A 22,446-nucleotide genomic window follows, 5' to 3' on the forward strand; every position below is an offset into this window, starting at 1 on the left:
GCCAAGCAATATGAAAGCTGTTAAAATGAACTCTGGAACTGGTTCATAATATGTGAGTTTGTTTGTATATGTGTTGTATAGGTTTATAAGAAGACTACAATAATATGTTACACCTTTTCTGTCAAATGGGTCTTGTGTTTCTAGGTAAGTAATTAGTAAGTGATTAGTCACAAAGGTTGTTGTTTTTAAAACCAAACATTAAATTTGGTGTTGGGTGTCTGTATACAAGACTTTTAAATCTATTACCCAGCAGAAGCAATCATTTAAACAATAAAATTGAACTGGGATCTTCATGAATACTTCCCATCCTTTTATTATCCGTCACTAAAACACGGTGACACATTTTTAAAAATTTTTTTTACACATTTTCACAACATGAAAGTAATCTCAGGCACTAGGGACAAATATTTAGCTGCTTTTTCCTTGAAAAACACAGCACCCTACCACCAACACGCCAAGTGAAGAAATGTAGTAGTTTAGTTACTAATTGACAACTTAACAGCAAGGTCCCAAACAACTGCTTATCAATGTCAGGTGAGAAGAACGGTTAGACCAAAGGTGAGAAGCTTCTGAAGGTTCGCATAGTTAGTGTTAGGATTTATATCATGCTAGCTTAACACAGACACTTTTACAGGAACTCTGAGTCGAGGGTATACGAGTGTGTTTTACAAGGTGTGTGCATTACACCACTGTGTCTACACACAACTTAGCCGAGAACCAATTAATCAGAATCAGAATACTTTATTGATCCCTAGAGGAAATTATTTTTTGTTACAGTGCTCCATTATAAACAAACATTAACAGAGACAGACAATACGCTAACTATTCTAAGAATAGCAATATTGCTATTCTTAGAATAGCAATTATTGAAGCAGTGTGGGATCATCTTGATGTAGAAAGGAACAACACTAGCCAACACCAAAGAAAGAGCATTGGGATGCCCGTCAAGAACCCTGGAGAACTATTCCTGAGAACTACTTCAGGAAATTACGAGAAAGCTTGCCAAAAGGAGTTCTGGCTGTGTTAAAGAATAGAGGTGATTAGACCAAATACTGACTTGCAAACTTGTTAGAATTATTTTTGCCTTATATACAGTATTGCCATGACCGTTTCAATAAAACACTGCAGTTATTTTCTATTTTCCTACAAAAAATATAAAGAAATGGGGGATAGCTCAAAACCTTTGCACTGTACTGTAATAATAAGTATATCGTCTGGATTTCTGGACTTATTATCTGGACACTCATTGTAGGGAGCAGGAGTGGAAAGCCTTCTCACTTCATTTGAGTAATCCTTTGTGCTCTGTGCAAGCTTTGCTTGGACTAATTACTAGTAGGCATTGGCAACATGTACTGGGTGCTCTCAGTGGGTATATAGAGCACACCCCAATATAGCCCACTGCTGTAAAGCACTCAGCAGACATGCAATAATATTATCAGAAGCAGCGCACATTTGATTCTTGCACATGCTGTTATAAGGTTAGGCGAGAGATAGGAGCTTGAGCAGCAGAAAGAAAAGAGACAGAATGGGGCTGAGCTTTTGACAAGATGAAGGAGTGAAATATTTAGGAGTTCACAGTGCTTCGGGCTCGAAAGAGAAGATTCTTGAAAGGAAAGCATAGAAGAGGAGTGAAAAACTACACTAAACAGAGAAAATAATGGTGGGAAAACATTTTCTTTTCTTGGAGGAAAAGAAAAACAAAACAGGACATGGACAATATGAGGGTGGCACAGATATAAAGGGACTAAGCAGGGGGCGAGAGATAAGGTGAGAAAAAGATAAACTGTGTCTAGATGTGATGCATCTTCAGTAACACTTATGGAAAGTTATTCCTAATAATGTGGGTAGCTGTAGGTTACAGTACATGAAACATATCAAAATGCTCAGGAAGTACAGTAAACAGGAGAGGGAACAGTGCTGTTGTCAGTAAGTCTCCAGTAACAGGTCCAATCCAATTATCCATCAGTTCTCTGGACCCTATCTCAGCCACCATAGAGCCCTATGGACCCTATGGTAGCTGGTCCAATTATGCAAAATAATTTTGAATGTGCTTTTTTTAACTCAGTATTTAAACACAGAAGAAAGCAACCTTGGGAAGCAAGGAGGTCATTCAAATCAATTCAAGAGTATTTTCTAATATATTACAAAACATTTTTATAAAATATTTTCTAATATATGGTGTTTGATAGGTTGAAGAAAAAAAAAAGAAAAACCAATCATAGACAAATCACCGTAGCTGGTGAACTCCAAGCTCAAAAGCATTTTCATTTTCCATCTGTCAACAAATAGTAAAGAAATATGAAACTTTGACATAATTGCTTTTTAATATCTCCAAAGTCCAAGCCACATTTAGCTGATTTGACTATTTATCATTCCTACATTAAATGTAAAATTATACAATGCTTCAATTCTGAGTCACAAACAAGCCCACAGTTTAGTGCAGAACATACAATGCATCTGATAATATCTGGGTTATCATTTTTCAGCACCATTAGTCACACTGCAGGAAAATTGCCTCAAGATATACTGAGGGCAATGGCAGGTCAAAGAAAAATCGTGAAATTAGAATACAAGAACACCGCACCTACACTGCGAGGGCTAATTAGTGTGAAAGAGTGCATATGAATGTGGTTGAAGCTTTGATACAGCCGCAGCTTTAACTAGCTGCAGGGAAAACTCAGTCTAAAGTTGGGTTTAATAAATGTGTTATTGAACGACTTGTAGGAAACGGAGGGCTGCTCTTAAAGAATGCACTGTGCGCAAAGCCTGCTGTGCAGGTAATAGAGGATATTACAGAAGAGATCACACCACAGTGGGCTGGGTAAGTAGGAAAGTAGACATGCCCAACTGAGATCAAATACCTCTCAAATCTGTGATGACTGATATGTATGACGGGGAGAGTAGCAACTATGACACTTGAAGCAGCAGCTGATAAAGGCTGAGCATGTTCATATTAAGCTGGCTCCCATGAGTACAATGAAGGAAACCTGTGTAGGTAATGGTAATACTGGCATAGCACTGCAAAATCATTCATTAATTCACTGGAGGTAACAGAGGAAAAACATGTGTGAACATGAGTGATAGATTCCTAGTAGTTCTACTCTGAGTCTTACACAAAAATGGACATCTACAACTAATTGGGTAAAAAATATTAATTTTGCTTTTAATATGTCCCAAGGGTTGAAATCTGTTTGTTTTCTAGTCGAACAATTTATCCTATATTGTTATCCTGTATTAAAAAAATCCCACATTCTGTCATAACCCCCACAATGCTGGTATTATTTCTGTTTTTGTACTTTAAGTAAAGAATATACTGTACACCACAACTGTATTAGTTTTTGGTTTTAAAATTATCACATATTTTATAGTAGTTGTTAGCAACACAATTCAACTCAAGATTTAGTTTAGCTTAAAGTTAAAAAGGTACAATCAGTGGTTTTTTTAGGTTATTTAGTACAAAAAAGGATATTGCACTCATAAATATACAGTGATTAGTTGTAATTACATCCTCCAACAAACTGATGCATTCTCATAAACTTATAAATTAATCCATTAAAAACACACAGGAGGGGAAAATGTCATGTTGACCTGTATTTCAAATACAGTAGCCTAGATGGACATTGTCGTTTTGCCTAATTGCGTTTTATGTATGTGGTTAGAGATCAGTCACATAGGTAGTAAGCTAAAGGTGGAGGAGTAGAGAGCTTGCAGCCAAATTTTTATTTCTGTCTGCACCTTCAGATTAAAGATATGAAGGATCACACATATGGTTTATCATCGGAGAAGGGGTCTCCTTCATGCAAGAAGTGAAAACATGAAGGGAAGTGACAACACCACCAGCATCTGAATAAAACATCATCCTTGTCGATAAACATGATTATTTATTCCTGATATTGTCACAGTTACTTAATGTGACATGTGATCATCCCGTTTCCAGACCGTTGACAACAAGCCAGCCAAACAACAACAGCATGTTATAAGCTAACATTATCCAAGCTAATTTTAGGCTTGAGTGCCCTAAAAAATTCACATTCCCTCTGACAGTTTAAACTCTCATAAAATGTGAAAATGCAATTATTTGCTATGTGTAAAAGTCTAACAATGTTAGATCCACTTCAAATAAAGTTTCATTAACACTGGCTAACAGCAGCTAACTGTGCCTAACAGCAGCAAAAACAGCTGATCTTACTGACAGAAAGGGTCAGGATATTCATCACAACTCACCTCAGTATTGCTGTCATCGGTCAGAAGTGAGCTTCACTGACTCATATCGACATGTATCGGGCTCATTTGACAAAGTTTTAAAGCTGTTTGTCAGCACGCACCGTAGCTAGGATTATGCAGCTGAATTGAGAGGGGTAAGACAATAGAACTCAACACTGCAATCTGCAAACCTACTAAAATCTAGTGGTGAGATTTTATAGAACATGTTTCATGTTCTGACAGTATTCTTATTGAAAACCGAAACTACAATTAAATAACTGCATTTTTTAGGGCATTTTCTGGTTTCAGAAGACTAAACAAATTTTTTTTTTTAAATACCTTAAATCCTTGCAATTTTCTCCTCCAGCCTTGGGTGAGGATGTTGTTTTGCCTGGACTCAAAGGCCTAGGATCTTTGTTTCCGTCAGGTTTCAGTAGTGTAGTTTCTCTGCACTCCTCTACCCGTAGTTCTCCTTCATCACCGTGGCTACTGCCAGTGTCGGGTTTATAGGTGAAGATAATGGTTGGTTTCTGGGTGGGATCTTCTGCTTTTGCCTCAGTGAACCAGTGCTGATTTTGAGCTGGTGGTGGTGGAAGCATGTGAATGACTGTTCCATCAAGCCCGACAAGCTTGCCCTTCTCCTTCTCTCTCTCCAGCTTCTCCCTCTGCTCATCCTCATCTTTCCGCCTACGAAAAAAGCTCTTGAAGGAGATCCAGCGTTTAGGTTTGGAGCTTTCTGCTAAACTACGCCTCCCTTCCCCTCCAGGACTCGCTTCACCTTCGCCAGGTCGCACTGGTGAACTGGAGGCAGAGCTCTTGGTCCAGTTTCCAAAATGTCTCTGGAGTATGTTAGAAGCATGATAAGGAGAGGATGTAGATCTTGGAGGAGGGAAGGGGGCAGTGGGCTCAGGTTGGGGGCTTGAGAGTGGGGCAGCAGCAGAGGCACTCTGAGACTTAGACAAAACTTTTGAGGGTGTCTCTTTCTTTGACTTGGAAAGACAGCCATCAGTTGGGGAAAAGAGAGACTTGGGCCGAAGAAGGGTCTCCTTAATGGCATCAGGTGGGAGGGCATATAGCTCCTCGGAATTAAAAGATTTGGTTTGTGCTGATGGGGACTCCGGAGGAGATTGAGGAGGCTGGATGGAGGCCACAATCTGTGAAAGCACAGCACTGGCTTCCTCCCTATGGCTTACAGCTGTCCCAGAAGATAAAGCTAAGCTTGTATTATCATCTTTATTGCAAGCAGCATCTCCACTTGTCTTATAAGTGTGTGTAACAATACTGGCAGTAGTGCTGGCTGCAGGTACGTTTGCATTTGCAGTAATGGCAGAATTGACGGGAGAATTTGTTGATGTAGTGGGTGAGAATGCCCCACTTGTGGAGCCCATTACAGTGCTTGTCACAGTGCAAGAGTCTGTAGTGGTTCTAGGTTGTAGATTTGGTGCTTTTGACACTGCTTCAAGTGGAACCTTTGTCTCTTCAAAGGAGGCTCGCTCTGATGTTCCTCTACCAGAGAGAGTTTTCTCTGTTGAGGCGGACTGGACACTCTCAGAGGATCCAATCTCTTCATAAGTATGGCTGGCTACCCTATTACCCATCCCTTTTGTCTGTGGTAGCTCCCCACTGAGTCCCAGAAAGCTCTTATACACAGCTAGGTTATCATATGCACTTGGATTAATAACAATAGGTACCTTGACAGCATTCTTGGCACTGCGGGCATAAGCAGGCTCATCTCGGATAATAATGGGAAAAGGAGGCATGCCCGCATTATTGAAACTGTTAAATTTGATCTCTGATAAATTGGGGGATTTCACAGGTACAGTTCGAGAAGAAGATAGCCCAGCAATGGGAGAAGTGGGAGCTGACTTGTGACTGCAGTGCTGAGTAGTCAGGGCAGGGACAGGATTATTCCCAACCCCTGAATCTATTTTAGGTATTTTTTGGCGAGGGCTTGTGCTTGATGTCCACACTTCTTGGTAACGTATGCTGCTAATCTTTTTTTGGGATGAACCTGACAGAGCAAAAGTAGGTGATGTTGGCATCACAGGAGAAGACACAGATATTGGGGACGTTGGAGCTATGGCCTGGGCTGAAGGAGTGCTACTAGATGTCGTTGGGCTTGAAGGCATCGATTGGTTTTTGTGTTTTTGAGAATCTGGAATCTGTTCATCTTTATTGGCCATGGATGCTGAGACATCTACTACAGTGTAAGGCTTACAGATCAATGACTTTTCCAAATTTACTACACGGTATGGTTTAGCTTGCTCCTCTGTGGGACTAAAACTTATAGTGACTGGCTGACCAGGAAGCGCTTGGGGCATTGGCATCCCTTCTCTGCCATCCTGATCCTCTAATCTGATAGCCAGGACAGCCTTGTGTGTTTCAGCTACCTTTAGTGGACTCAGTGCCCTGTTGACAGATTCCTTCTTAGGAGGAGAAGTGCAGGTGATAGGTGGCTTACAAAATGTGGGAGAATGCAAGCCATTTCGAAGGACACAGTTAGCGCTGCTACCACTGCTGGATGTTGTTCGAGAATCCTCCGGTATTGATGACGATGATTCAGGAGAAGTGGCAGACTCAGAATTTGACAGGAAGCCGCTGCCTAGCATATCGTGAGGTCCGTAGGAAATCAGCCCTCCATTGGAATCCACGGAAGGATAGCCATTTAAGATCTCATCATAGCTATCATCATAGTCCACCGCACAAATTCGCTGTAGTGAGCGGTTGCGAAGCGGCACAGTATTCCACTTTTTCCCCGCAGCAAAGGGAACGGGAGACAACGTGGCAGCACGGAAATTAGCAAATCGTGGTTGCCCTCGCATACGGATTTCCATGGCTACCAACTCTTCATCGCTTTCATCCCAGCTCTCATGCTCTTCATCATCATCCCTTTCAGTGTCTTCCTCATCATCATCATCTTCATCCTCCTCATCTTCACTTTCACTTGTAAAGTCCGGATAACAAAAGCGACCACCTTCTGTGCTGATGATCTTGGTACTATCGCTCAGGGATACCCGTTTTTGAGCAGTGCTCCCAACCCCACCTCCACCACCACCACTACTACTTCCCATAGCCAGACAGCTTGAAGCTGGTATGCCTCTTTCTAAGGATCGTCGGTATGAACTACTGATCCGACCCCAAAACAAGTCCTTTGAGCCAGAAAGTTGCGTGGGACTAGAACCAGGGCCCAACCCAGCAATCTCTTTAAGTACATCTGTCAATCCACTGTTGTTGTTATTTCCACTAGGTGTCCTCGGGCTAAGTGGTCCATAACCCTCAATCTCATCGTTGTCATCCTCTCCTTCATTGTTGTTGCTGGGCCCACCAGGTCTTTTGCGGTTGAGTCCATTGCGATTCCAGACTGTGAAGGCTGATGTTTTCCCCTGCTCTATTACATTTGGTGGTTGCTGGAGATTGCCATCTGAATCAAGTCCTGCAGAGGAGCAGGGCAGCATCATAGTGGGCTTAACAGCGATGGTTGGCTTCTTGGCCACAGGTGGACGGAAGTGTCCTGAGCGAGCAGATCCACTGCCAGTCCGCTGGGAGTTGGTGGTGGTATGGTTAGGATTGGCTCTGGCACCAGCAGCTGGAAGGTTCTGTTGCTGGGATGTTTGAGGTCTTTGCTCAGAAGGAGGCTTCCCTCCACTACTCTGAGCTAGACAGTGCAAACTCTTTGGTTTAAAGCAGTTCTTGCACTCGCCTGGTTTCCACACGTGCTCTGTGAAGGTGCTGCAGGCCGACATGGCTGCGGGTCCAGTAAGTCAGCCCTTTAGGTCAGTGGACAGGAAATCCCTCCATGAAGCTCCAAACTACAGTCAGTATCTGTAGATGAATAATGATTGAAACAATTCAAACGTGGAGGACTTTAGACCTGAAAAACACAACAGGAGAGAAAAGAATACATTAAACTTAGTTCAGTTAGTTGTACATTTAGATTTATTCATGCAACACTGGTAACATTGACTTAACTAAGGCAAAGAGTAGGATGAGGTAGAAGCAAAAACACAACAAAAAATAATCATCTGTGGGAGGGAGAGAATGATTCAGAAAGGCAGTATTTCAATTTCTCCATTAGGTGGCAAACTTTCTCTACTACCTCAGTCCATCCTACAGGGAGCTGATCTGTTTTCTAACCCAAAATGGTCCTACAAGACTCAGAAAGGCAAGGGGCAGAAGCAGTGGGAACTAAAACAGGTTATTTCTGTATTATTATGGACTGTTTGAGTCAAGCTTAAGTACAATGAAGTCACTGATGTTGTTACTGAATCAAAATCCAAAATCCTATGAGCTTTTACTCAGATGGAAAATGTGATTCAGCAGAGTTCACACATGATCAGTGTGACCAGTGGCTCTTGTGATACATCCATCCTTCCATTTTCTTCTGCTTATCCACTTCAGGGGTGCGGGGGGGGGGGGCTATTCCAGCTTCACAAGGTGAGTGGTGGAGTACACCCTGGAGAGGTTGCCTATCTGTCATGGGACCAACACAAGAGACAGACAACCATTCACTCTCACATTCACACCTATTCACAATTTAGGTTTACCAACTAACTGAACCTCATGCATGTTTCTGGACTGTGGGATGAAGTCCGAGTGTGCAGAAAGAACCCAAGCAGGAAAAACGGGGAAAACATGCGAACTCCACACAGAAAAGCCCCAGACTGGACTTTACCAGGACCTTTTTGCTGTGAGGGAACAGTTCTAACCACTTTACTATGTGCAGGGCTTCTTCCGATACATATTCACATAAAATTTGATGACAATGAGGGAAGACTGAAGGCTATGGAAAATGCGTTATCAGGCCAGTGAGTGATTTTCTCTTAACTGTCAATATTTGATGTTTCACTGCTGGAAATTAGACTGAAATCCACAAAATATCAAAGTGTAAAACCTCAAGGCAAAACCAAGTAAAAATACAAATATACAAGAAACCCAAGAACATACATAGTTCACAGACTTTGGGGTGTGACTGAAACTTATTTTTAAGATAAGCATTCAATAAGTCTGTTCAATATTAAATCACCTGTTGAAATTGGGTCATTTAATATTCTCTTCATGCTGGACTGAATGCAAACAACCAAAGACCTGAAAACTGGCACTCAGCCACACAGTTACTGTTTTAAGTAAAATAAACTCTAAAAACAATGGCACCTATTAAAAAAAAAAAAATCAGTGGTGAAAAATCCACAGTAAAATGGCAAAGGCTGACATACACTCTGGTTATCAGCACCAGTCCAGTTATCCGGTCATATTTATGTACTTCTGTAATTACACAATGCTAACAAAAAGTACCAGAGTGATAAAGGCCCTACCCTAGTTGTTTTCTAAATACATTCAAAGAAGGAAAGATGGGATTAAACATTTTTCTGGAACCCTTCTTATATCCGGTTAAGCCCCACTTCAATGCAAATCATGAATCTAATGGAGGAAGAAAGACAAAGAAAAAGCCATTAGCATTTAGATGTGCTTTATCCTGATTGACCAGTCCAGCTTCTCACAGCCAATTATAACAAGCTCTGAAATACCACATTAACATCAAATCCATGGATAATAAGTGAAGTGTAACTCAAATAGCCAATTAAATTCAAGCTCAGTCCATGTTTAAATATTACACAGGAATGGTAGGTTACATAATCTGACACAGTTTATGCACCATTTCTAAAACTAGCCTGCCATCAACAGATTATTTTCAAGGAAAAAATAAAATAAAATACAATAAAACAGTTAACTACAAGAGAAGGTGCATTAAAAAAAAAATTAATAAAAGGCAATGAATTTAGTTTTGAACTTTTGAACTTACTACCCTTACTTAACAGTGTAAGTAGGTAGCATGATTTATCTGACATGGTCTGCAAGTTGACAGTGTGAAACCTTAAAAAAATATGCTATTAAGACAGACCTGAGCATGACCTAAGAAAAAACTATGAGTTTTGGCTTTCATATCCATATTGATGTACATTTGTGTTTAAAATACAGCTATTAGTAATGCTATGGATGAAGGTTTAGTTCCACAGCATGCTTCACCTTAGCACTGCTGATATAAACAGGATTGTGTGTCTTTGCAATTTATTTTTGCAGGAATTAACATGCAGACCTGCAACTGGTCTTCACTACAGTCCTTGATGATGATTTAAGAGCTTATTCAGCTTTGCTTGACATATAGGGTCCACCAATGGACTATTTTAAAACACTTAGGCTGGTCTCACAAGTGAATATGCTTTATAGGTAAAAAGACATCCAAACACAGATTTTCTGATGCCTTTTGTTTGGGACAGAATGTTTTTTTAAGGCAACCAAATAACAATCATGCAGACATTCTACAATGACCACCTGTGCAACTTAAAATGCAATATTAACAGAACAATGTTAAGATAACCTTGGCTTTTCTTCTCTTCTGACAGTTTATCACAAAAGCATTAGCAAATTAATATTTACCTAATTAAATCTTTGAGTATTTTGCACTTTTATGACTGAACTTAGCAGTTAACCAAATTAAGCTGTGGGATGACTCATAGCAGAGCTGATATCAGCGGGGTTACGTGAATCATGGACGTCAGGTCCCGTACGGAAGGATGTTACAATGACAACACCCCGCCCAGGGCCAGACACAATAAAAGAGGAACTCCTGAATCAAACTCTGCTGACCGAGTCACATTGGGCGGGAGAAGATTTATCCTGTTACACCGAACAGGCTGCATCCACACAGGAAACAGTGGCTGTAATTCACACAATATTATTCCAAAGCTGTCACAGTGTGACACGTAGGCACTGTGGCAGACTTTCAAAAAGTAACTTTCTAAAGCCCAAGAAAGCCCAGTGTGTCTGTGAAAGGACCATAACAGTATTTCTGCTCGTTTACAGTGACGGCACGTATCATTGTTTTGTCCAATTCTGACCCTTACAGGACAACATTATTAGGACTTTGTTTTTTCACATGTGCTTAAAAATCAAAAGGACGCCCGCCTTATCTTTAAAGGAGAGCCCAAACACCCCACACAGGGAGGTTATTCATGCCACTGGCATTCAGTACCCACAGGTTGTTGCCATACATGAGGGTGGGAATGTAGATCGATCAGTAAATCAACAGCATCACTTTCATACTTAGACCAGTACAGCATCCGCAATACTGCAGATACTGCACCAATCCGCCTGCCACTCTTCCACTCCCTTCTTCCCTCACTTGTGAACAAAACCCTGAGGCACTTGAGATCCTCCAGCAACTCATTCCCAACCCTGATTTAGCATGCCACTCTTTTCAGACTCAGAACAATGGCCTCAGACTCAGAGGTGCCACTTCTCATCCTAGCTGCTTTACAACTGGCTGCAAACTGCCCCAGCGCAAACTGTAGGTCATTGCTCCATGAACATCCACGAGATCCTGAGACTTAAGGATCTCACTTTTTTCAACAATGCTTTGCACACTAAGAAAATGCAGCTGTTTTAAATAAGATGTAGACCTGGCAGACTTTGTAAGTGCATTATTTCTTCCCTGACAGACAGCAGATGGAGGGAAGGAAGCGAGCAGTTTTCTGTGGAAATCAGGAAAAAAAAGACTCCTTATTGTGTTTATTGACTCCAAATCAGTTTGATGGAATTATGAGCTGCAGCTATCAGGGTGCTTTCTAATAAGATACTTCACTTTTCATTGTTGCCATAATTCTGATCACACTTGTGAGAATTGGGAAATATCAGATATTTAATGTGTCACATCCACAAATCCACCAGTAGAAACCACCTGTGATGGATGTGACAACATATTTTACTTTTCTCTTCTCCCTCATTAAAATTCTGCTGCTGTTTGATTTTATTTTCCAATCCTGTCACAGTGGGAGCTAATATGACACTGCACCCAGCGACAAGTAAAACATATTTGTATATTATAGATTTTTTCTAAGCAAAACTAGTTCCATGATGTAACTTACAAGACCTCCCGCCACCTGTTCTTGCATGACTGCAGCACACTGCAACACTTTTGGTCAAAACCCTTAAAATTTACTATAAATGTAACACTAACAATCACAGATTACTTACATTTAATGATCAGAGCATCTGCAATAATAAATCAAACTGCTTGGAAAGAAGCCTTTCTCTAAACCGTTCGCTCATTTTCATCATAAATAAAAGCTGATGCACAAGGACAAAAATTATAATGAAAAGTATTGACTCCTTCATCAATGAGTAAAAACAAGATGAAAATATTCTAGAGAGATGAGATCCAATCAGAACTGAATACGTTTTGTAGAAAGGCGGGAAGAGTTTGATTCAATCAGAATTAATCTCCTTGTTTAGTAAAGTTGGAGGAACACATTTCAGCAGCCCTCGGGGAACAGTACAGCTAGCCCCCCCACTTCTCATGAATACGTAACATGTTAACACTTAGGAAGAAAAGAAGAGTCAAGGGAAAATAATACTTAAACCCACTAGAGCAACGTTCTCCAGTAAAAACAGGAGAAAATTTTTACAAGTTATATTTTAGTCAACCGAATCAACTTTAGGTTTGGCCGACAACAATCTTATATTCTATAATGTTTAGTTGACTAAAACCAAAAGAACCTAGATGCCAAAACTAAATGACATTTTAGTCAAAAGTCAAATTTAAAATTTGCTTTTAGAATTAACACTGAAAAAAAAAAAGAAAGACTGGACAGATAACATCAAGAATACATAATAAGTATTAACAAGTCTTTGCAGATATTGCAGAAAAGGGGATGAAATAATCAAATATGTAGATACCAGGACAATCTAGGACAACCCAGGACAAATGAAGCCCTGGATGACTTCTCTTATACCAATTAATCTTTTCGTAAACCACGAAAAGCAGCTCACACAGCTCAACGTGAGGGACACAGTCATTAAACTATAATACATCCGACTTGATGCAGAAAGAAAGAGAAAACCATCGTGACACAAGAAATCCCTCTGGCTTATGCAATCGACTTTGTTTCAACATTAGCATGATCCTAAATGCAGTTCTCCTTTTTTTGCAATAAAAGTGTTCCTACTTATGGCCATCAGCCAAATTATAGACATCTATTTTTGTGTTGCTTTCATTATGTAACAGATATTATGCAACACAGCGGAAATGTGATAAATAACAATACAGCAAATTGGATCCAATACTACTAAAAACAATGATAAACAGACATTTTGCTCACTAACACAGGAATGCTTTTCCCCCTTGCTTTGTTTGGGATTATTTTATCATAGACATTGCTTTATTGATCCCATCTTTGTGCGTTTCTACTATCTGAATCTGCAGCATTTCCATTAGTGTGGACAGTCGTATTTTCTCTTTCTTAGAAGCTGCTTTTCCATTTATCCAGAATAAAGGAAATAACCACCTTTTCTACCAAAAACAAATACTGATTAATAAACGCATAATTTATCTACAGTCTACTGCTGTCTACTCAGTTATTCTCCCCCATCTTGTGTTTTTGTTTATCACCGACTTTCCTTTCATGCATATTTGATGAGGCCAAGGCATTAGTGACAATTTAAACGGATCCCTTTATGTCAGTAAAGACAGATAATACAGGTAATGAAATGCTCTTCATCAAAATAGTAATGGCATCCTAGAAAATTAGATTTTTTTTGTGCCTAGAAAGGTAAGTGCATAATCAACATAAAGTTGAGACATCTTCTATCTCTAACAAATTGCCACGAGGACACGGGACATCCCTCACTGCTTGTTCGAAATTAGGTTACAGCATTACAAAAATGTTGCCATTCAATGAAGTAGCAATGAATGAAGGAAATCTGACTAATCTATAGGATGGCTTCATGACTATTTTCATTAGCACAGTTATCAAACAGAACCAAGCATTTCATAGGAATTTTAACCCAGCAACTCAAACGAGAATTGGAGCATGGTGTGGGTGGGAACAAGCTAACGCCGGGTGTTATGTGCTGTCTCAGCTCAGCAGAAAACTTTGTCTGCTGTACGACTGTTATTTTGTTTTGGAAACGGTCACTTACATGTGTCAGCCTACTGTTCCCTGCTTCACAAATTATCTGTTGGCACCACATATTGCAGCCACTATTGCTATGACTGTAATCTACCAGTTGCCTGCCACTTCCAATGAAACTCAGAAGCGCACTCGGGTCACCTTTTCAAAGAATTTAGGATTCATTGTGAACTGCACATCAGCTTAGATTGCAATGATTTGGAAATCACTTAAATCTTATTTCCACTTCTAAATGGCACAGATGCAACATGACGTGTTGAAACTGGTTGTTTTTATTGTTTTAGCAAAAATATATGAATTCACTTTTTATCTACATTTCACACAGTGTCCCATATTTTCTCGAAAGGATTTGAGGTTGTGTTACATGTAAATAAAGAATAGATTATTACATAATTACATAGGGAAATATGTGTTTGAGCCAAATCCCCAAATCAAAACCAGATAATGTTCTTTGTGTCTTATAATTATCTTATAATTATGTTGCATCTCATAAGAATTATAATGTTTGTTGTGCACGAGCAGCTGCCCCAAAGTCTCCTCTCCACTCATTTCCAAAAGCTCTTCTGTCTCATCTGCATTTCTTCCTCCTCCATTCTTTTCCCTCGCGAAGTTTTTTTTCTTTGTTGTTTTGTCTTTTTCCCTGTGGCTCAAAAATTTCCCACTCTTTCTCCCTACCCACTCTCTTCTTATTCAGGCCGTTTACTGAAGGCTTTCTTTTTTTCCCCACTGTTGCTTTGTCTTCTGAGATATGCAAATCTGTCTCTCTCCTGCCCCGCTTTATTTCAAACAGCACTTCAAGCAGAAGCTGTGAGACTTAAATTATGCAAACCACCACCACCAAACACCAGAGCTACAAGGTGTCCCACACGCAATCACACCATCCAACCCATTGCCAACAAAGACACCTTTACACTTTTACTGTGAACACCAACAACATACCATGACTTGCATGTGAACCCCAAATCTGTGACAAAATGATTATGCATTCACTTGGTAAACTACATCTGTGATTACATAACATGTTTTGATCCTCGACTCCACCTGTCCACATGTCTGGAACCAGATGCTGAACACCAAATTTCTCCTACTGGGAAGGCCACCAACTTGCTAAAGAGCTGCAATGAGCTTTTGAACCTATGTGTTAATGTGTGTCAAACTCAAGAGCCAGAAACAAGCAGTCCTGTCCAACTATGAGCCTTTTTATTTATATGTGTTTTATTTTCAACCAAAACTATTGCAATCTATAGATCAGTTCCACGCTGAGTGATTTACTGAGGGACTAATGATTATTTTCAATATTGACTGACATCTGTGGTTTAGGAGAAACGTGAACATACAGCACGGTAAAAAACAACAACAACAACAACAACAAAAAACATGTTGAGCTACCCCTGATTTCTTTACATTTTGATTTCCGGGTCATTATTTTAAAGTGGTCTTTCTGAAAGGCTTTCAAAGTTTTTGTTTGGACATTGGCTGCTTTTTCACTCACTTTCAGTCCAGACCTTGTGCCTAACAATTTTCAGACTGAGAGATGCATCTGGCTCTGCAGATGAATTCACCGTCTTCTGAAGCCTCATCAAAAATTGTCCCCATGGAAGGGTGGCTGTCAAGAAGCCATTCTTAAAGAAGGGAAAAACGAGGTATCTCAATTTACATATGAACACGACTGAAAATGAGTGGTGACAAATCCAAACTAGAAATTTCTGGTTCAAATTGTTGTTAACGAAAGGGCAGGAGAGAGCTGCAATAGTGAGTATCTACAATCATCAGTAAAACAGGATGTGTCACGGCTTAGGAATGTATTTCAGCCAGTGGTGTTGGGGATCTCAGCAAAACTGATAGAATTATGAAGACAGAAAAACACAGTCTGATTTGGACCCACCATGCAATACCATCTGCAAAGTGTCTGGTAAAGTGATCTCAACCACACTGCCAATGCAAAAAAACACAAGACTGCCTCCAACACACAATGAAACACTACCAGTCATGGATTGGCCTCTTCAGAACCCGGACCTCAACGTTATTCAGGTAGTGTGGGATCATCCTGAGTGGAACGAAAGGCAGCCAACATCCAAAGAAAAGCTTTAAATGTCCTTCAAGAAGCCTGGAGAACTATTCCTGAAGATTAAAGAAATGGTAAGAAATCTTGCCTGAGAGAGTTCTCACACTGTGTTGAAGGTAGTCACACCAAATATTGACTTTCAAGGTCATTAGAATTGTACAAACTCTGTGTTTGCCTTATATACTATATCAACAATAAGGTATAATAATAATATGTTTGCAAATGACTCAATAAATTACTGCAGCCATTTCCCATTTTTCTAACAAAATATAAAGAAACAGGGGAGACTCAAGACTTTTTTCCACAGTATTGTAACATGATGCGACTCCCCCATTCTTCTTGCTCAAAACTAAAAGGTTGCACAGAGTGAATCATGGCTAAGAGCAACATATAAACAACAAACAAAAGCCTAATTATCAAGCCTATTGTCCAGTGAAAATAATGCCAAACAAACAATGATATTTAAGAGTATTAGTTCACAACAATGAAGATTTAAAATTTCCACAGCTTACTCTACACTATGCAGATCTCTGAAAACAACACACAATGTAGAAGTCAGCTGGATTTCTGGAAAAACAAAACAAAAACAACAACAAAAATGGTCCAATGCAGAAGCAACTAGGATGAACAAGGATTCACTTGCATCAGCTCACCTACACACTCTGAAGGATAAGACAGGGATTCACAAACACCCCCACAAACATTCAAAAAGGAGTAGAGGGACAGCTGCCAAAAAATGTAAGCAAATATGATCCAAGGTCACAGCAATTTTAGTTTCTTTATAAAAGAAATGTTTTTATACAGCCTGTCAGAAAATGTAAAAGCTATATAAGGAAATGCATTGTGGGGCTTTTTGTTAAGTTTTTTATGGTACACAATCCAAATCTTAGCCTAATTAAGACTCGTGTGTTTCTTTTAATTGTTATTATTTTGTCCACCATATAAAGTTGACTTCATCTCAAAGGGACTTGTGCTGTCAGTGATTCCTGTCAGCGAGTAGGCCGCAAGACAGTATATCGAAATCTGACAGCTCTATGAAGACAACCATGGCTGCTGTCATAATGAGCATTCACAAGACAAAAAGCACACACGCACACACACACTCCCATGCCTAAATGCATAATTCAATCCCCTATACCCACAAAAATGTAGAAACTTTGGTGGTGCCACTTGTGGCTTTCTCTCAATGACAAAAATCTGAAAACAACAAACAACTCATACCGATGATAAACATCACACAAACCAACAAAGCTTTGTCTCATTAAAAACAAAGACAGTCAAATAAGATGAGGACTTTGAGGGCAGGTTTCTGCTATACCCTTCATTTTTAAAATTTTTTCCCCCCAATCAAATCAGTGCAAGGTAGTCGTTCATATGAGATGCAGTGCTGACCGATGATCTGTGACCATCTGCTCCTCATTTGATAGCAGCAAACACTGTCTGGTTTTGTGCCAGGCGAGATATCACACAGCACCTGCTGCTTGGTGCCACTACCACCAAGTCACAAGCCCCCGTGGGACTGCTAAGTGAGAACCAGATTTGTACTGGGATAAGAATAACTTCTCTAGAGGGTCTGGTGGGATAGAACTTTATTTACTGAAATCTACTCTAGGAATGCCTAAAGCATTCATCTCAATGTGCGGCCTTTTAAAAAAACAAAAACAAAAAAGCAATAGTTCAAGGAGTCAGTTAAATATGCAGCAAACCAACACAGATGTTAGCAAAAAGATTAAAATTGGTTAGAAAGAAAACCTCTCTCTGGGAATCCTACTTCTTACACTCGAAAGCCCATTTTTTAAACTCCTATCTCACCACATCTCCCCGTATTTTTTTCTTTTTATTCACCCAATACACCTGAGGCTTCCTCATCATTGCCCTCCATCAGTCACAGCTGAGTGAACTGACGCACCAGAGATATACTCATTCTAAAGAAGATGTGGGACCTGTCGGAGGCAGCCTGCAAGGATGTCACTATGTGTTTAGCAACCAGTACATCTAAAACAGAGCGGAGCCCAACCGGCCCAACCTCATCGCTCTTCCTGTTACCACCTGCTTGAGACTGACTCAGGTAGACACTGGTGTCTGGTTGTGTGGCTGGGCTAGCTGAAGAGAAGAGGATGCAACAATTGTGTCTGTCTGAATGTGAGACACTAAGATAGAAAACCTACTGTTTGTTAGAAGAACAGTTTAGTTTGATAACATTTATGTTGAACTGAAATATAACCAATGATATATCAGCAAGTTTGAATGCAGTTTGTAGGCAAAAGTACACAGGCTCTGGGCTCTGGTTAGAATCAGTGATTTGTTTGATTCATGACAAGATAAAATACTGCCAGAGGTCTTTCAACAAAAACACTTGTGGGTGGAGAATGTAGAGAATCCATTTTCTTAAAGATATTTTGCCTCAATTTAAAATGTATTTCTTGCCATTTTCTTCACTGCTAATTCAATATATGCTTTTGATAACACATCATTACATCATCCTGTACTGGAGGCAATAATGCTGTTGCTTTTTACTCCTCAAACAGAGGTTTGAGGAATTCCGACGTCTGTTCATACCTGGGCTGACGACCAAAAATCAAACTAAGGGTAGATGATTTATAAAAACGGAAACAGAATCCACCCATTCAAAGGCTGAGCAAGGCATTCCAGACAACCTTCTACCCAGTAACACTTTCCACTTTCTCCTGGGGGATCCTGAGGCGTTCGGAGGCCAGATGAGATATATAATCTCTCCAGTGAGTTCTGGGTGTACCCTGGGGTCTCCTTCCAGTTGGACGACTGAGACCTTTCAACACCAAGCAGCAGCTCTACTCCGATATCCTTTTAGACATCCAAGCTCCTCACCCTATCTCTAAGGCAGAGCCTAGCCACATTATGGAGGAAACTCATTTCAGTCCCTTGTATTTGTGCCCTTGATGTCTCAGTCATTACCCAGATCTCACGACCAGGGGTAAAAGCTGGTACATAGATGCATTGGCAAATCAAGTTTTTCATGCCTTTCAGCTTGGTTCTTTCTTCATCACAAGAGTGGATGAGATTTCTGCATTAATGCTGACACTGCATCAATCAAATAAACACATAGCAGGAGAATTTTTAACTTCCAGGTAAGAAACAATATGGCTGTAAACAAGACACAAGAACTTACCACCAACACAAATGTAAAGATCTACCTCATATTGTTATATCGTTCACATGAAAAGTCTTCACACATTTAAAGAATATTATGTACATATAGGGCAATCTGTTGAGTCAAAAAAGGCTTAATTGGGGGATATGGAGACACAGAGAGCCACAGCATAGTAGTGAGACTGTTAAAAAACAGACAAACCAGTCAAAGATGTGAAACCGTGACCAATGAATGGGAGATGTAGAGAGGCAAGGCACCAAAACCACAAGCAGGAAACTCGTGTTAAATTTCTAAATCAGATTCTGCTACACTTACCTCTCCACAGAGTGGCAATGTTTTTCCCTTGAGAAAAATCAGAATACTGAGGACAGGAGCTCATTTCCCACCCAGAGCACGTTTATTGAGAGGGAGTGGAAGCTCGCTGAGCCTGGTACATAATAGCAGAATAACCAAGGCTGAAAGCTGAAGCCATGAGGAGATGGGATATGGGATTTTCTGCTGCTTTATGGCAGAGGGCTTGAATGATAAGACAGCCGTAGCAGTGGGATAGACAAGAGCAGAATAGATATGAAATAGGGATGGAACTGCAGAGCTCGATGCCAGGAAGTGTGAGAAAGCGGGGCACGCTGTTGTTTGTTAAGCCGCGAAAAAGTCGTCGTCTTCTACCACAAGTTCATTAGAGAAGAAAACCACTGTCATATATTCTTTGAGTGCAACATCAAAAGCTTTCAAGATGTTATTTTGGAGGGAAGGAAAATAGGCCACGAAGCACACAGAGCATTACTGTTAGTGATGCTGCAGTTAGCCAATGTCACTTTTTACCAGGCTTCATGTTTTCGAGGGCCCATCAATCAGCCAGCTGCAAGGACAAAAAGCTTTATAATATGACTTATTTCTTGAGGTCAGAGATGGCTGACAAATGAAAGAAAAATGTGAAACTTGTGGGAATCAGGTGACTCAGTTTTGGTGTGTTTGTCTCCTGCTGGGAGTGGTTTGTTCATTCACAGGGCACAGAGTCACTGAATGTTTTGATAAGAATTGACGATGAAAATGACATCATACGTTATGTTTTGAGGAAATAATCAGCCAAAACACAACTGCATGTCTATGGGAAATTTTAGGCCACCATGTTAGACACCATTCTCACAACATAAATGATCAAATAAAAGAATATTTCTTTTGGAGGAAGGGTGTTTTATCACTCCCTTAGAGCTCTAGAGACTTAAGGAGTCATCACTAAGGATCACTGAAGCAGAACTTGATGGATCAACACTTTATATTGATTTTCTTTTTCTTCGAGATCCATCTGAGATGAGTCCCTTGAACTCTACTGGACGGATAATCACTTCTCCAACATTAGTAGTTGGCTCTTCGGCTGCCTTTTGCCAGATGTTGAAGTTTTTAAGTTTATGAGTTCAAAGCAAGTTGGTTTTTCATGACGCTTTAATTGCACTAGCCTGGCAACTGCTAGACTGTTGGAGCTGCACCAATATTATTTTTTTCTCTCTGACAAGCGTACACATCCATTCTCTTTGTTTCAGTCTTTGCTTCAACCAGTGTAAAGCTAACCTGCCTAAAACGTTTTGCTGTATTGTACTGAAATCTGCTATTATTAGGCAGCTAACATATAAACTGACATATTCAGTCCTACAGTCCTGCAAATCGGAAACTTTATTGGTTGGTTCTTGTATAAATAATTTTGACAGTGTGTCATAAGCTATATTCAACATGTCCGTTTGGTGTACAGATAGTGAAAGTAATGGTTCTGAGCAGCAGTTTCAGCACATTGATGAAGTGCTTTCAAAGAGCAGCAAATGAAGTTCGGCCTTCACTTATTGCCTCCTTTCCTCAGATTTTCTCTGCTCATCCAGGGATTTAAAGTGATGCCCTTCAAGCATTTCTCAGAGTTATCTAAGTACTGGCTCCTTAAATAACGGTAGTATCCAAGACTAATATATTCACTTAGTCAAGGGTCCTGCTGCTATGTAACAAGTTTCTCTACAATTGTCTTTGGTTAAAAAAAATAGAACAAAAAAATTACATTGCAGGCCCACTAACATGGACTCATGTTACTTCTGTGGCAACAGTGGTTTAAGCCGTGTCCTGTAGATGTAGATGAGCGTGCACACAAGTGTTGGTACACGGCAGCCTTGTTTCAATTTCTCAAGCAAGTCCACTCCAAGTTATGGCTGACTCGCTCCCCAGTTCTGACCAAATTTTAGCTCGTTTTCAGCAATGCGATGCTGCCAAAATGACTTCACAGTCCGTATCTCCAGTTTCAAGGAGTTTTTCCCGGAAGCATGCCTCTCATTAGCTGCCCAATTGAACTTGTGTCCTAAGTACAGTCAACCATTCATTTTACTGCACAACTGAGATGCAATTTTTCACCTCTCTTTGTTAACTTAAAAATCAGCTTCAGTCCCCATTGCATCTCCTCTGGCATTAATGAGCTGAAATAAACATTAATGATCTCATTGGAAATGGAGGAGTTCCAAAGAAGCATCAGCAATATCACTAGCTGGATCTTACAATGTCTTTATGAGGGATGTTTATGTTCACAAGTACTGACTCCAAGAAGGCAGGTCGAACAAAAAGATGGATTTTCACAGCAACTGGTGAATCCCATTAAAAAGACACAAGTTTCACTTAAAAGGATGAATGGTCGAACATTAAAAGCAACCAGTTTAGGATTTATTAGCTAAAAAGATTTGTGTGTCTTAAGTGCACTAATTTGGTTACACACCAGTAAGAGATAAATCATTCAACTGATGTTGACATGACCTGCAGAGCAGGCAACAGGGAGAAAACAGCCACTAAGAAAATACAACTCAGACACAGCTAAGTAAAAACAAAGCTCAATTACAGGCTTAACTATAAGAGTTATGTTCCAACAAATGAGTAGTACTGAGAGACATGGTATGTAACCTACAGAATGTTCAATAGTCACTTTCACAATCCAAACAAGTTACAGAGCCAACAATATGCAGACCACCAAGGAAGCCAGACAACAGAAAGGAGCAGAGAGGAAGCACAGGCCTCAGATTATCCACATAATTTCAACCGCAGCTTTATCACAACTGATC

General features: G+C 40.1%; 1 protein-coding gene across 1 annotated transcript in view; it reads right to left on the bottom strand.

Annotated features, from left to right (window-relative positions):
• peak1 (pseudopodium-enriched atypical kinase 1) overlaps positions 1–8,068 on the bottom strand; it is a 28,027-nt gene extending 19,959 nt beyond the window's left edge. Inside the window, exon 1 of the mRNA XM_006782447.3 lies at positions 4,543–8,068. Coding sequence (XP_006782510.2) covers positions 4,543–7,946 — 3,404 coding nt within the window. The 5' untranslated portion in view covers positions 7,947–8,068. The remainder of the gene's footprint in view (positions 1–4,542) is intronic.
• Positions 8,069–22,446: the final 14,378 nt, after the last annotated feature.

The sequence above is a fragment of the Neolamprologus brichardi genome, chromosome 7, assembly GCF_056152115.1.
Source record: "Neolamprologus brichardi isolate AB-2024 chromosome 7, ASM5615211v1, whole genome shotgun sequence".
NCBI classification, from domain to species: Eukaryota; Metazoa; Chordata; class Actinopteri; order Cichliformes; family Cichlidae; genus Neolamprologus; species Neolamprologus brichardi.